Below are 17,461 nucleotides of genomic sequence, written 5' to 3'. Positions count from 1 at the left end.
TATGATTTTTCTTCTTCGATTAATCGCGTGTGTTCTGTGTATATTAATTATGTATATATAAATACATGCACATACATGTATATATTTAAGAAAAAAATATATTTATATATACAATTTTTATATTTATATTTATATGTAATCTAAAATATATATAAATATGTATATTTATTTATACATTATAAATTTTTTTTAATTTATACATGCATGTACATGTATTTATATATACATAATTATTATACACAGGACACACACATATATAACGTAACACAGACTTTTATTTTGCAAACAATTAATCGCGAGTAATCGTTTTGCAGCCCTAGTGTGGAGTACACATTTATGATGGATGGATGTGGATGGAGACCTTCTTCAGCTCATACTGGTGATCCCTGTTCACTGCCGTTATAAAGCTCTGATGCGTCGGGATATTTATTAATATTTCTCTGACTGTGTTCATCAGAAAAAAGAAAGTCATATACACCTAGGATGGCTTGAAAGTGAGTAAAGCATGGGGTAATTTTCATTTGAAAGTGAACTAATCCTTTAAATGTTATGAAGCGATGAAAATACAAGAATGTATAGGCAGTGTAGGCTTCCTGGTTCTACGTCCGAATGCCAGCTGATTATTGGCCGGCTCCTGCATTAGTATCACACGCGAGTGTCGTGCTGTGCACGTGTACATCGTCAGCCAATACTGAGCCGCCGTGCGGACTTAGAACCCGGAAGCCTGCACTGTCTATACAACATAAACAGCATAGGAGAATTTGTTGAATAAAGTCGTTATTTTTTTGTTTTGCGCAAAAAAGTATTCTTGTCGCATCATAATATTAAGGTTGAACCACTGTAGTCAGGTTGACTATTTTAACAATGCCTTTACTACTTTTCTGGACCTTGAATGTGTTTATCAATTTATTTCTATGGGGGATAAAAAAAAAAAAAAAAAAAAAACTCCCATTTCATCAAAAATACCTTAATTTGTGTTCTGAAGACAAACGAAGGTCTTACGGGTTTGGAACTACACTAATTAATGACAGAAATTTCATTTTTAGGTGAACTAACCCTTTTTTTAAATAGTTCAAATCTAATAAAAAATTTAGCATTTTACCCAAATCAGTTTCAAAACTGCAGATGTATGCAGTATGCAACAAGGTGGCTCACTACATTTTAGAACAGCGCCTTTTACTAAGAACTTTGAGATGGAATGGAAGTAGCAGCACACTGTGACGCATCTGAGTGCAACATATTATCAAAAAGAGAAAAAATGTATGGCATGGACTTGATTCTATGCATCAAAATGGATTGTGGGATGTGGGGGTGAGACTAGGGGAGTGGAGGCAGATGTACAAATGAATTGTTCGCAATAAGATCAATAACACGCATTTAAAAAAATCCATTTCATGTTGACTTTAAAAGCAGGCTCTTTCTGAAAACAAATGTTTGACTTACAGTTTAATATGACACTGGTCCACATCCACCCTGGCAAGCTCCTCCTCCTCGACGTCACTCTCTCCTCCTGAACTGCTCTCTGTGGCGTCCGAGTCAAACTGAGCCTCCGTCGCGCGCAAATGCGTGCTGCCGCTGAGATGCAGTCGCTCCAGTTCCGAGGCCACCCTGCCACCCTTCAAAAGCCGATTCAAATTATGTGTGTGCGTGTCACGAGACCCTCTCCATGCCCCTGGCTCCGCCCTACGGCTAGATGTCGGAGTCAGAGTGCGGTCCAGAAAACCAGACAGTTGCTGTTTGAAATGCCGTTCCACCTGTTTGGCCTGCACCACCTGCAGCCGTTTGCGAAGACGCAGCAGGCGGCTTTCGATGTCCGTTTGCCTGTGTTGGCTCTGTTGAACCCGATCCCTGAGCAGAGCCTCCAGGTTGGGTGTTGGCTGGGTTGAGTCGTCATGGACCGGGGAAGAGCTAAGGGACGAGGGACAGTTTTCAAAGCTAACAATATTGTTACTGTTTGTTTCCACAACCATTCCACCAACGGGACTCTCCGGTTCTGCTTTAACCTCTGTACTTTCAGACAAAGCAGTGAGCTCCCTATGTGATGACACACCTTGAATGCTTGGTGTCAAATTCTGTTGTGGCTTCAGATCACCGTTCTGTCCACTGGTTGTAAAGGTACCGATGGACTTTGAGGACACGGATAACAACGCTTCCCCATTGGTGGAAGGCTGGTTGCTGTCTCCATTCACCGTGGCCACACTGCCTTTCTCAGCCACGGCCGCACTAGGCACGGCCACTTTCTTGGAGAGTCCGTTCACAGGCACCATGGTACTCCCAGCTCCGCCACCGTTGACAAGGCTCTTCAGTTGACCTCCAGTCAGCTCAAGGGCGTGGCGCTTGCGCAGCAGAAAGTCGCTGCTGGCAGCAGCGCTAGGGAATATGGAGGCGCTCAGCAGGCCGTGGCTCTTTAGCACCGACTGCTTGAGGACACCTTGTAGCTTCAGCGACTCCTTGACTTTGATGGACGAGGGCAATGGTGTGACATCAGAGCACAAGTAAGGTGCCAGTTTGCCCAGAGACGGGGCTTTCGACAGGGGATCCTGCTCCTGACCCTTGACGTTGTGGTAATGGGTGAAGTTCTGTCCGTCGTCGACGTTGACGTGACACTTGCCGTTGCTGTGGGCACCGGCAGAGTCCGAGACCGAGTCGGAGATGAGGATGTTGCTGGCGTTGCTGTTATTCTCTGTGCTGCCGGGGGACAGCGTGGATGAGGGAAGTTTGAAGCGGATGTGGCGGGCTTCGGCTGGGGCGTCAGTCAGAGCGGGCGCCATCGCAGCCATGCAGCCTGCACCTCCAAACCTTCACTCCAGCCCACCAACACAGCCTGGCTACAAAGGAAAAACGAGAGATTTAGAAGACTGCTAATATGCAGAATATTTTGGTAACATTTTACTTAAAGACGTTTATACATAATGTATTATTAAATGCTTCTCAATGCATTAATTATGCCTTGTAAAGCACCTTATAATTCATTGTATGGTCTCATGAATGACTGCAACATCAGTTAATACATTATAATGCTTATCTATTCATTGAACACACCTTTAGTAAGTATAATAACATGACATACAACCAATTTCAGATGCAACAAGGAATCTGTAAATATTATAATGCATTTTAACTTTGGTTTACAATTGATTATACATAATAATGTACATCATGAATAGCTTTATAATGCATTATACATTTTAAGCAAAGGGTTACCAAGTGTTTGTTTGGTTTTTTCACGTCTAACTGAACTTTTCATTAATCTTTAATAATAACCTGCTGGAGACAGAAGCTATTTAAACAAGTCCACTTAATTCCTAATACTAGAATTAGACATATTTCAGACAAGCAGTTTGCAACCCTTCTGTAATCTGCTTATTTATGACTGAAAAGGAGATTCAACGAGTGGGGCTTGAATATCCATTTATCCACATGAATTGTGTGAGGTCATTATTACTACGAGTTTTCTTACCTAAAAGGTTTTCTTACAACAATGCCCAGAACTTCAAGGCCTCATTTTGTGCCTGAAATTATGAGTAATATACCTGAAACCCAACTGCAATCTCTGGAAGATATTCCTACTCCAACATTCATTTGCTATTTAGTTCAATCAATGTCTAATAATTTAAAATGTGCCAGAAAATAGTTTGCAACCCACTGTAGTTCTGTAATCTGCCTATTTATGCTTTAAAAATATATGACTATATATTTATACGAGTATATATTTTGCCCCAAATGAACTGTGTAAGGGGTTTCCTTATCTCAAAGTTTTTCTTACAACAGGTCTCATTTTAAGCCTAAAAATTTTGGAGGCATTCATGAGGAAAATACCTGAAACACAAACGAAGCCTCTGTCCAATAGCTCCAACAAGATTATTTTTTTAAATAGGGAAATAGTTTTTTGGAGGGAAACTCCTTAGAACAACATGCACTGTTGAATCGTTCACAATAAGACCAGGAAAGGTCATTAAAAAAAGTAATTGGGTCAATTGTGATGCCACACTGACTCTGAACAAAATTTTAGTCTCAATACACCAGATAAATAAAAATAAATACAGGCCAGAAGATACCCAGAGATAACAGAGTGAACAAACACAAACAGGGTTCTGTTTTAATCAGCATTTCTTGAACATTAATTTATTTTTCTGATGCTCTTCACCTTAATAAACTCAACTGAGAGGGGACCATTATCATTGTCGTTAGCTGAAAGACCTACTCTATTCAAGCTTATGTAAGAGCAAGCCTCCTCATTGTCCCCTCCTCCTCAGCAGACCATCTGTGTCAACGGAATTAGGGATATGCCTTTAGGCCTCAACAGATAAGAGACTATCTCTTTATGAGGACATGTAGAAGGTTCTGCTCATGAATTACCGCCTTACAAATACCATAACACAACATTAGCTTTAGAGCATTTACTAATAATAAAGCATGTCAGTGTTGCTTCATAATTACTTTAATAACCTTTACATTATCAAAGGGAGTATACTGACATGCTGGCAGAAGAGGCTGAAGGATGGTATTTAATTTTACTGATGATATGACACGATATTCCTTGCCAGCAGTTTCATATGAGAAGTATACTCAATAAGGTTTTTTTTTTTTAAGTTAAAGAATTAGTTCACTTTCAAATAAAATTTTCCTGACAATTTACTCACCCCCATGTCATCCAAGATGTTCATGTCTTTCTTTTTCTTCAGTCGAAAAGAAATTACGGTTTTTGATGAAAAAAATCCAGGATTTTTCTCCTTATAATGGACTTCAATCGCCTCCATACAGTTGAAGGTCAAAATTACAGTTTCATTGCAGCTTCAAAGGACTTTAAACAATACCAGACGAGGAATAAGGGTCTTATCTAGCGAAACAGTCTGTCATTTTTTTTTTAAATGTAAATGTATATGCTTTATAAAAACAAATGATCGCCCTCCAAGTGCTTCTGCCAAAACCTCATTTTCGCATTCTTCAAAAAGTTTACGCTGTACTTCCTACGCCTTCCCTATTCAGCTTACGGAAAAAAATGGAACTGGCGCTGCGTTCGTTCCGTAAGTAGAATAGGGAAGGCGTAGGAAGTACAGCGTAAGCTTTTTGAAGAATACGAAAAGCGGAAGCACATGCAAGATGATAATTTGTGTTTATAAAGCATTTTTTCAAAAATGACCGATTGTTTCGCTAGATAAGACCCTTAATCCTCGTCTGGTATCGTTTAAAGCCCTTTGAAGCTGCACTGAAACTGTAATTTTGACCTTCAACCGTTTGGAGGCCAATGAAGTCCACTATAAGGAGAATAATCCTGGCATGTTTTCATCAAAAACCTTAATTTCTTTCTGACTGAAGAAAGAAGGGCATGAACATCTTGGATGACATGGGTGTGAGGAAATTATCAAGAAAATTTTATTTGAAAGTGAACTAATCCTTTATTCTAGATTTGATCCAATACTACCAGTAGTGATAAAAAGATATTTAGGCTAACTGCTGTAGCTTTGTAGCTTTTTTTCATGTGTCTCTGCCTCAGATATGCTTTGTAAGCACAAACTGAAAACTCTTTGTAAAGTAAATATATTATTAATAAAATATTAGTAGTAACTCAGTCAGTTGCATGACATGATCGCATGAGCTGGGCTGGTCATGTGATGTCAACATGGTGGTGCCCATGAGGGGGCGACCCGCGCTATGTAGATTAAAACAACCTTTTCTAGAACACTGATGTTTTATTTTTTCTCAAAAGTGAACTTTTTTACAGCAAACAAATTACCGAGCGCAAATTTAATCTATAAACATTAATAAAAAATAAACAGAACGCCGTGCCGTGTGTATTTTCCGAGTTATCGAGTTTGAAGATCCTAACTAGGTTAATATGTCAATGTAGTAAACATGACAAATCCGATAACGGTTTAACAAAGAAGGAACGACGCGAGCGTAACGTTACGTAAAGAACCCACGTTTCTGTGTTCGCGCTAGTAATTTCAAAATAAAATCAAATAAACGAGGGATTTTCGCATGACTGCGATAACAAACGAGGTCCTTCAAAAAAATAATACACGAATGATAATCACTTCAGATCGACAAAAATCAAGAATGTGTATTAAATTAACGTTAAATTCGTTTATAAAACCTCACGATTAACGTTAACGTTGCCTGTCTAGCTTACAACCAAAGTCTATTTTCCGCTGAACGGACCACATGAACATTCATACCACTTCCGTGCATTAATGAAGGAGCATTTCAGCTCAAACTCTGGACGTAGATCTCATAAATTTCGTTGTATAAGGGCTAAAATTGATTATAATATATCCCTGAATATCTCTAAGGCAGCAGGAGCATTAAAGATATGCTCTCAAACGGCCTTGCTAACGTTATGCAAGTCATATTAACCACCAAATTGAACGAGAACCGGCATCAAACTGATAAGTTTAGTATAGAAATAAGAGGCCGCGTGTTGTAGCATCAAAAAATGGGAGGATATATGCGTCCCTTATGATTAAAATGATAAATAAATCATACAAAAGAACACGTATGAGTTTATTGCATGACAAAGTACTTGATAGTATCTGTTATAAAGGATCAAGAAGCGACCATACAAGCCCATAAATAAAACAGAACATGGTATTCTTGCAAATACAACAGTTCATGGTAAAAAGGAGTAACAATGGAAGCTCATATATGTTAGGTTTATGTAACATAAGTGCTGCTGCTCGAGATCGTCCACTAACAAAGAAAAAGGAGGAACCTACCACGTGACGGGCGCGCGATCCGAGGGAATTTCGGCAACTATTCCACCGACCTTTGGCTTTAATAGCACAATAATGTCACCAAAGCACAAAACAAGCCGTTTGGTCAAGCAGCCCCGCCATATCCGTGTCCGCTTCGTGAAAAACAACCCGGTTTCAGGACCCCTTTTCGTTATCGGCTCCGGAATCACGAAATGGGCGATTCTAGACAACACCTTGCTGCTGCTGTCCCCTTCAGTGGATTATGGATAGCAAATATATATATTTGTTGTATATTATGAATCGATTGTTTGCTCAGATACGAGTTCTTTTCATATACGCCTTTATTTACAGATTGGAGGTGTCACAGACCACCGGTTTCGAGATCATTTTCTCATCGTTGGAGGGAGAAACGCACGAAAGATGGCGCCTCGTTCGTCTCCCTTGGATTTGAGCCTGACAAATACAGATGCAGAGCGTGTAGCGAGAAGCCTGTAGGCGGGAGACATTCTCACGCCCGCCGCTAGAGTGAACGCGGAGGCGCAGTTCGCGGACTGGCCACTAGAGAGAGACTGTGAATGGACTGAAAATGTTGTATTTAGCAAAAGCATGTGGTATATACATGCATTTTTAATGTATTTGTTATGAAAAACAACCTGAAAGACATTGAGTATAAATACGGTACTCAAAACTGTACATAGTTAGCTATATTGTATTAACTAATATATTTAAAACACGTCTACATTAATAATATAATAAAATTCGATATGATTATCCTACATTTCAGCTAAAAAAAAAAAAAAAAAAAAAAAAAAAAAAAAAACAGTAAATCCATGGTAAATATTGTTGATTTGTAGATTGAAAAGGCTTCAAACCCACATACAGGGTATGTTCAAGGCATTAAACAGTGGTTATGTAGGCCTATATTATATTATATTATATTATACAATACAATATAATATATTATATTGTATATTATACTATATTATATGCCGAATATTTTAATGTCTTTTGTTCACATAGGCACTAATCCATTAGTAAAGTCCATTAGAATAGATTTATGCAGTCAGGTTTTTATTTTATTTTTTTTAAGGCGGTGCTTGAAACGTCAGCAGTTACGTCAGATAAACGTGTCGCCAGAACTACAAAATAACGTTATAAAAAAAAAAAGAAAAGAAAAAAAATAACGTTATGAAATTACAATTTATCCATATTAAACACTTTTGGAACATATTAATTTATAATTTATTATTATTATTATTATTATTATTATTAGTGTATGTCGAAGCTTGGTTATATCTGAGGTTTTGTCGCTCATTTTCCTTATTTCAGTTTGTAGATTGCTCTTGTCCCTGCCAATAGTAATCGCTGCGCCATCTAGTGTTTCATTGAGGAATAGCGCACTGGGTGTGTTGCTCCATTTGGGTCTTTCCTGCTATATTTTCATGATGTCACTATTTAATGTCTTCTTAAAGGGATAGTTCACCCAAAAATGAAAATTATATCATGATTTACTCACCCTCAAGCCAGGTGCCATCTTCTTTCAGACGAACACAATCGGTGATATTATTTAAAAATATCCTTAGTCCTCCAAGGTTTATAATGGTTGTGAATGGCTGGTCCAATGTTAAAGACAAAAAAATGCATTCATATATAAAAAATGAATCCATATGACTACAGGGGGTTAATAAAGGCCTTCTCAAGTGAATCGATGTGTTTGTGTAAAATAAATATCTTTATTTAAAACTTTGTAAATTCAAATAACTAGCTTCTGGCAGGGATAATTTTCATTTTTGGGTGAATTATCCCTTTAATATATTTAGTAATATCAAATATGTAAATCATATTAGTTTGAGAATGTACCTGGGTGCTGTGCAGTAATTTCTAACAAGAAAAACTGGCCATTAAATAGAATAGTTCATCCAAAAATGAAAATTCAGACATTAACCCCCTTGTTAATAATACACAAAATGTAAGACTAACAAGTTGATATGGAAAATATATGATATGAAAAAATATATTAATATAGCTGTTACATTTAAGCATATATAACCTCTACCATTAAAAGAGGTACATGTTGTTGTTGTTGTTTTGACATTCTGCAGACAGACTTGCTCTCTATTAACCCAGAAAACAGGGTACTTGTGATTTCAAAAATGCTCTGAGGCTCATTCCGTTGAGGTTAATTTTGCCCAGGTCACCTTTACTATATCTCTGCCCACTCTGACACTTTTTGCAGCCTGTTTCTCCTCCCTCTCTTCCTCCTCCTTCCCACCCACAGACTGGGAAGTAATCCTATATATATTGGTTGTTCACCCTGTACTTAAAACCTTTAAGGTTCTCCTCAGCTCACTGACTTTTGTCACACAAACAAAGAAAAATGCCAGAAGAAGTTCCTGCTCAGTGCAAGGTTCCCAAAGATGAGCTGGACAAGTGGTGAGTCAAATTTCAGTAAGGATATATCAAAACCAAATACATTAATGCAACATTAAATTGTGCTTTTGATTAGACTGTTACAATCTTTATAGCTCAGCATGAGTATGTTTTTTTTGTAAGATACATTTTTATCATGCATCAACAAAGAGCACAAAACCTCTGTGTGTATAGGTTATCTGTAGTGTTTTGTGAATGAGACTAGTTAAAATTGGTGTTGGATACTGAACGACAGGAGAGAAGATTGAGCACATGGTGCAGGGGGGAGCAGGGTTAGGAAGTGATGATGCAGGTGGAAAATTACCCATGTTAGCCATCATGTTGCTATGTTAAAGCATGTGGCTGCAACACTCTCTGCCCTTGGTACTCGCAGTACATTTGATCTCAACAGAGATTAGGAAATACATATTACAATATAGGTTCTGAATAAAGCTCATGTCATTTTCCCGCATTGTGCGTGTTCACTCACAAATGATTAACCTCCATCTATAATTGTTAACAAAGCAAAGTGCTCTACTTCTAGGTCAAAAGGTCAGAGGTCAATGCACTCACATAATGGCACAATATTGTGAAAAGTTGTTTCACTCACAATCTTATGACTATCTCTTCTTAACTGATTTAGTCAAGAGCACTCATTGTAGACTGAGGTTATCATTTGCTGTGCATCACTTCTTGGTCACTTACACACAAAAATATAACATTTGTAAGAAACAAGTATTGCATTATGTTTCAAATTCATTAAATAGTCATTCAGTGCAAATTCAGTATTTGAGATACAAAGTGAATACAATTTACCCTCTGGTGGTCAAAAATGACCTACGTTTTTTTTTTTTATGAAATGAATGTACTATATTTTATATTTAATATTTTGTTTATTTAGGGGATTTTGTGGTACTATATTTTATTTATAGAAAAGTTATGATCCATTACCTGTTAAACACTTTTTGAGCATTAACCTAAAAATGAAATTTCTAACTTAAACTGTCGTAAATCTTTTAATGCTCTGGAGCACAGACTTAAGTTTGATCTCTTTTTAAGGAAGACAGATTATTGTTGAAAAAGTAAAAAAAACTAAACAAAAGTTATACAAGTTTAAATTTATTATGAAAAATGCATAAAAATACTATATTAAAATTTTATATGACATCTATATTTTCCAAAACATGTTTTACTCTAAAACTGTGAGAAATTTAACAAGTTGTGTTCCAAATTTGAGGTTGATATCTCAAAAAATTAGCTTTCAGTAAGATTTTGTTTGGGCGCAGTACTAAACGTTTCCACTAGGTGAAATTTGCTTCCCATTAGTTTCCAACGCAGTCATTTACTTTGTTTTTACGGATACAGACTTGCAAAGAATACTTCATTTGACTCGTACGCATACACAGCCGTTCGACACATGCTTGCCAGGAGTTACATGGAAATATATAATTTTATTTTTTCATGCTAGAGTTATACAAATGAGGGTACTTTCTAACCTCTTCACACAATCTCTTATCCATGAAGGCCTCCATCGTCGCTGTAGCTTGCATGCATTCCCGTCTGTTTTGTTTAAGCTGCTTTTCTTTGACTACCTTGTGAATCAACGCCCTCATGACATGGTTACCACCTTGTGGATAAAGGAATTACTGCAAAACAATTAAATGCGCATGTGCGACCTGCGCATACAAAGTACGTGCGGTTACAAAAACCCAGCGGTGCACGTACAGTACTCGCGTACTCTTCTGATGATGAATTTGTCCATTAAGTCCATGAGACTGTATGTCATATTTGTAATTTTAGGTTTCAGAAGGGTTGATATGCACCCTCGATGCGCACTTTTGCCAAGACTGCACTAGTGTGAGCTCCGCAGCAGACTTCTTCCTGACAGTCAAAGCGGCATTACGTCAAGAAGGTGCAGACTAGAAAGACCACGAGTGTTTAGGGCCCAAGTGTGACTATTTTTTTCAGGACCATTTAACCTTTTCAAATCTTGTCCATGATTTTGTGTGTGTGTTCACATAGCAAGTGCCAAAACGTTTCTTACAATTCTGATGAATTTAAAAATCCTGGGGAAAAAAAGACCAAACAGCACCTTTCAACGGTCTTTGCAGCATGACAGTACATCAGATATATGCATAAACACATGCATGTCTAAATATAAATGTCTCATATTTGTGTGCAAAAACATTTAGAGCAATATGCTGCCTCCGTTTGGTGCCAAATTTAGCATGAACTTTAAGTAATGTATATCTGATGTGGTTTTAAATAGACTCACACATGGAACAGCGAGGGAGTGGAGGTGTGCTCACAGCTCACGTTACATCTCCTGTATTGCAATGTCTGCGTTATTTATGAGGGTAAAGGGTGCCGTCACGTGCAGAACCCGTCTAGTGAGAATTATTTCTTATCTTTCTTTTATTGGATTTTAGCACGTATAAATCTAGGGTTGATGCATAACATGTCCATTAACCTTTTGGATTGACATCATGATATGAATTTTACTTTTCACTAAAAATGTGTTTTTAATCAAAATGGACAATGATTGTAATTATTATAAATGGTTCATCTGTGCACATCATATACAGTACAGCCCAAAAGTTTGGAACCACTAAGATTTTTAATGTTTTTAAAAGAAGTTTCGTCTGCTCACCAAGGCTACATTTATTTAATTAAAAATACAGTAAAAACAGTAATATTGTGAAATATTATTACAATTTAAAATAACTGTTTTCTATTTGAATATATTTCACAAAGTAATTTATTCCTGTGATGGAAAAAGCTGAATTTTCAGCATCATTACTCCAGTCTTCAGAGTCACATGATCCTTCAGAAATCATTCTAATATGCTGATCTGCTGCTCAAGAAACATTTAATGTGTACAATTGTACAAAATAATTGCGTACAATATTTTTTTTCAGGATTATTTGATGAATAGAAAGTTCAAAAGAACAGTGTTTATCTGAAATCTAATCTTTTGTAACATTATAAATGTCTGTACTGCCACTTTTGATTGATTTAATGCATCCTTGATGAATAAAAGTATTCATTTCTTTAATTTCTTTTCAAAAAAATAAAAATTCTTACTGACCCCAAACTTTTGAACGGTAGAGTATAATGCTACAGAAGCTTTGTATTTCAGATAAATGCTGTTCTTTTGAACTTTCTATTCATCAAGGAATCCTGAAAAAAAAAAAAGTACACAACTGTTTTCAACATTGAAAATAATCATAAATGTTTCTTGAGCAGCAAATCAGCATATTAGAATGATTTTTGAAGGATCATGTGACACTGAAGACTGGAGTAACGATGCTGAAAATTCAGCTTTGCATCACAGGAATAAATTAATTTGTCAAATATATTTAAATAGTACACAGTTATTTTAAATTGTAATAATATTTCACAATATTACTGTTTTTACTGTATTTTTAATTGAATAAATGTAGCCTTGGTGAGCAGACAAAACTTCTTTTAAAAACATTAAAAATCTTAGTGGTTCCAAACTTTTGGACTGTACTGTATTTATATTATTTTTAATTCAAGTGTCTTGTAATTTTTAATCCTTAAATAACTTTACCACCCTCTTGCAGCGACATCTCTTCTCTTTTCTTATGATGTGTTGAGGGCGGGACAACCTGCCACTCAAACAGATTGACCAATAGAGTGCAACAGTCGGGCTCTGGCAGTAAAAACTCCATTAATTTTCTCCCAAGGGAAATTTATTTTTAATGATAACTTATAAACTTTTACTTCAATAGTATTGGTTGAAGCCGTTAGCTCACATTATTTCAACTTATTTTATAAAATAATTGTGTTTAACAGCAGAATTAGTGGTGAAAAAATACATTACCCATCATGCTACAGAAAATTCCACCAATTAGAGTCAAAACAAGCAAAAGATTTCGTTAGCCCCAGCCACTCCCATTAAGAACCACAAATGATGTAATCGAGTGTACCTATGCTCTCAAAATACTTAAATACTTGTTACATTGTAGGTTTTGTAACAGGAAGTGAGACTGGAATTGATGATTATTTCAGCAGCTCATAATTGATTCTGAGACAATAACTTTATTTATTGTGCACTTTGCAGACTTTTACATTCACAAACAGCTATATTACACACTGCGTGAAAGCTAACATTCGAAAAAGCACAGTAGGTTCACTTTAAAACCAACTACCCATATCTTTAAAAAAGCAGAACTCTGAAGACTCTTTCATGTGATGAAGCAGCAGTGCATGACCAGATCAGTCACTGAAACTTTGTAAGGCCTTTTGACTTCAAAGAATTTGTCCCCTTTGAGCCTGACATAATTTCAGCCTTCAAAAAAAAAAAAAGAAGAATCGATGCACAGACACATTGCACAACAGAGTCATATTCTCATAGGCATGCACGGCAGTATTTTATTATTGCTAGCACTAAACGCTCTATATATGTTCAGTGTTCAGGGGAAAGGAGCAGAGGGCTGTAAGGAGCTGCTGGAAGCCTTTGAGGCCTGTGTGAAGGGGGCCACAGCGGCCTCGTGAGGGGGACATGATTTTACATGTAAGTATTTTTATTTTTTTTTAATTTATTATGTTTAACTTTTATACTCTTTGAAATTTATCTGCAGTTATTTATCTTTATCGATTATCTAGAGTATTTCATTACAATAGTATTGTGAAATGATAGTATGCACATTTATCTTCTGTCTGGACAAATGCATTGATTTGTCCATTCTGATTTTCTTCTGCTATTTTTATCTTAGGTCCTTCCTTTCTGGGTCCTCCAGTGTCCTTGCATTCCCTCACATTGTACTGGACTGAACCATTTTAAGGACAGTGAAAGGGGTGCAAGTCCTGGAAAGCAGTGGAATTGTTTATTTTGATCCTGAGAAGTCGGTGTCCCTCATGTTGTCCATGTCCATGTAACTGTGAAAGAAAGAGGAACCCAGTTTTGTTAGGTTTTTTTTTCTTCAAAATGTACACTGTGAAAGAGCACAATACATTTCATCTGATTTTGAATAAATTACTATAATTGTTTACACACACACATTGAATCCAAGAGATTTGAACACATTTAACACACCCATTCAGAGGTATAGCCTACAGAACTGTGATCACTAACTAACTGACACGAAATGTCATCATAATAATTAACTGTATGCAGTGATTGATTTACCTTTAACTGCAGTGGTCTGCATACTTGATAACTCCTGCCAAGCACACTGGCAGTGCTGCTCATTTGGATCTTGTGTGCCCTGTAGACACAACAACTGACTGTCATCACCATCTATTGAAGAAATTCTAAAGGTGTTGACAAAACCATTTTCATATTTTCATCACATATTAATCATACTGTTGCCATGTAGTTGTTATGGTATTGCTGGCTAGGACCCATGTAAAATTAGAAAAAAATGCACACAGAAAAAAAGCAATTTGTATGATTGGGTTGACACATCATGGTTGTGACAGAAAATATGAGCACAATGATGTATATTAATAAAAGTAATAATGAACTCAACAGAGCTTGTGTGACCTTGTTTAACTCTTAGCAGGTGAAGTATATTAAAGCTTTAATATTGCCTGTTTTTTATTTATTTTTTATTTTTTTTGAATATTGACCAGAAAATATATACACTTAGCCTATATGAAAAGGTCAATTTCAAAACATACAAAAAAAAAAAAAAAAAAATCCATGACCTATAGCATATTTTTGGACGTGCATCCCACACTGTAAAAAATTACCGTGATTTTAACAGTAAAAGACTGTAAAAATGCTGCGATGAAAAACTGTCAATTGGTTTACAGAAAGTTTCCGTACTATATACGGTGAATAACTGTAATAGATCTAACGGTACATGTAATATAATTTTACGGTAAAATACCGATAAATTCACAGTTTTTGGAAGTGAAAAATAACAATTCATTGTAAAAATTTACAGTGAAAAACCGTAAATTGACATTCCCACAATTCTCTGTGTGACACTTCACATTTGATATATTTTCGTTGAAATAACTCTGTTTCTTCTTAGTTTTTCTCATTTTTTTCTTATCAGTTATGTACATTAGGGTTTTTATGTTACATCTAATGTTGTTAAATTAATGTTTATTACATTTTAAAATTTCATGCATGTTACCATGATGGTGTTTAGTGTGTGTGTGAATGACACTGTGTGCTCCTTCTATATGTTAATATTGTCCTCCTCAGCTTGTGGAAAATCTGCTTGTGATGAACTTTGATTCATCATGTGACTCTTATCACCACTGTGTCTGGTGACTGTCAGTGTATTATAAAGGTACAAAACAGATATTAGTACTTCATTAGGTTGGTAAATTAACATTATATCAGTTAATGAAATATGTTATTTTACCGTAAATTTAACAGATTTTTTTTTACATTGCTACTGTATTTTTAAGGTAAAGTTCTGGCAACCACAGCTGCCGTTTTTTTACCATAAATTTTACTGGGATTTTTTTTTTACAGTGCAGCTAAGAACGTTTTCCATTAAGTTATGAATCCGAATCTGAACGTTCCAAACTTACCGTTTGTTTTTGGGTTTTTTTACATTTTAAAGGCACAATATGTACGTTTTTTTTTATTAAAATATCCAATAACCACTAGAACAATGTTATATATTTTGTTGACTTTCCAAGAATGCTTAAATCCAAAGAAATAAACAATTTTAACAAGGACATGGACCGTGTCCGTACGTTGCCTATCAGTGACATCATACCTGCATTACCCTCGATTTCCATGGAAACAACAAAGACGCTTTAATATATTATGTGTTTTTTTAGACAGGCGAGCAACTGTTTGAATACATTCATTGACAGAAAACAGCACTGCTTTACCCCACTGCTCTCGAGCCGTGTGTCGCTCCAGCGGTCTTGTTCCGCTCCAACGGCTTTCAGCCCCACCCTGCTTTATACTACAGTAATAGCTCATCCATTAATATGATTTCTGCCTGAGCCCCTTGATTTTTTTTTTCTGCTAGCTGTAGACATGAAGACAACACCTCCCATGATTCTGCGAAATCAAGGCGTCAACAAGCTACGCCTTTGTTTTGAATAAGCTAACGATGAAAAACAACATATTGTGCCTTTAACATTAAAGGCTTAGTTCACACAAAAATGAAAATTCTGTCATTTATTACACACCCTCATGTCAATCCACACCGTAAGACCTTCGTTAATTTTCGGAACACAAATTAAGATATTTTAGTTGAAATCCGATGGCTCAGTGAGGCCTGCATAGGGAGCAATGACATTTCCTCTCTCAAGATCCATAAAGGTATTAAAAATATATTTAAATCGGTTCATGTGAGTACAGTGGTTCAATATTAATATTATAAAGCGATGAGAATATTTTTGGTGCGCCAAAAAAATCAAAATAACGACTTATTTTGTAATGGCCGATTTCAAAACACTGCTTCAGGAAGATTCAGAGCATAATGAATCAGCTTGTTGAATCAACTGTTCGGAGCGCCAAAGTCACGTGATTTCAGCTGTTTGGCAGTTTGACACACAAATCATGATTCGATACACTGATTCATTATGCTCTGAATCTTCCTGAAGCAGTATTTTGAAATGGGCCATTACTAAATAAGCGTTATTTTGTTTTTTTTGGCGCTCCAAAAATATTCTCGTCGCTTTATAATATTAATATTGAACCACTGTACTCACATGAACTGATTTAGATGTATTTTTAGTACCTTTATGGATCTAATATTAAGGGATTTTCTATTTTCATTTTGTTCTTTATTTTGTTCAAATTTCATTATCATTTTGCAAACATTATGGGAACATTACTTTAAAAGTACTTCAAAAAAACGACGAATAAACGTTTTTATGCTAACGTTTTGGGAACATTTTTAAAGAACAGATTACTGTGAACTAACATGCTATTAACGTCACTTAAAGAATTTTTTTTTTATAACATTGAGAGAACCTTGATAGAACGTTAGCCAAAGTCCCGAGAACATTCCCTGTTAGCTGAGATATGATACCACTTTGGAGTTCTATGTATTAAAAAACAACAACAACAACTGTACTACAAACTGGGACTTGTCACAGCACTTACATAATTTTGCCCTTTTGTTGATTTGATTGCTTCTATTGCTCTCATGTAAGTCGCTTTGGATAAAAGCGTCTGCTAAAAAAAAAAAAAGGTAACGTTAGTTAAAAAAAGAGCAGGCATTAACGCGCCAGCATATAAAGTATCAATATACACTCTTAAAAATAAAGGTTCCATAATGGGATTTTCGCATTGAATCTGTACAGTTCTTAAAAGAACCATTTTTAAAAAAGAATATTTCCAAAAAAAAATCCCAAGAACCTTTTACTTTAAGAGTGTATTACCACTGAACCATGACTGTACCGCC

At 36.1% G+C, this 17,461-nt stretch overlaps 1 protein-coding gene and 1 long non-coding RNA gene across 2 annotated transcripts in view; one reads left to right on the top strand and one right to left on the bottom strand.

Moving 5' to 3' along the window:
• The window catches only part of kansl1a (KAT8 regulatory NSL complex subunit 1a), a 30,834-nt gene extending 23,515 nt beyond the window's left edge, over positions 1 to 7,319 (bottom strand). Inside the window, exons 1-2 of the mRNA XM_067369289.1 lie at positions 6,717 to 7,319; positions 1,444 to 2,828 (exon numbers count right to left, since the gene is read on the bottom strand). Coding sequence (XP_067225390.1) covers positions 1,444 to 2,780 — 1,337 coding nt within the window. The 5' untranslated portion in view covers positions 2,781 to 2,828; positions 6,717 to 7,319. The remainder of the gene's footprint in view (positions 1 to 1,443; positions 2,829 to 6,716) is intronic.
• A 1,657-nt stretch (positions 7,320 to 8,976) lies between these two features.
• LOC137008107 (uncharacterized) lies at positions 8,977 to 14,601 on the top strand. The gene is made up of 3 exons (XR_010892752.1): positions 8,977 to 9,128; positions 13,541 to 13,644; positions 13,847 to 14,601. It is a non-coding gene; the product is annotated as an uncharacterized lncRNA (long non-coding RNA).
• Positions 14,602 to 17,461: the final 2,860 nt, after the last annotated feature.

This window comes from Chanodichthys erythropterus, chromosome 19, assembly GCF_024489055.1.
Source record: "Chanodichthys erythropterus isolate Z2021 chromosome 19, ASM2448905v1, whole genome shotgun sequence".
Lineage (NCBI taxonomy): Eukaryota > Metazoa > Chordata > Actinopteri > Cypriniformes > Xenocyprididae > Chanodichthys > Chanodichthys erythropterus.
The sequence above is the reverse complement of the archived record's forward strand: the minus strand, read 5'-3'. Positions and strand labels throughout refer to the sequence as shown.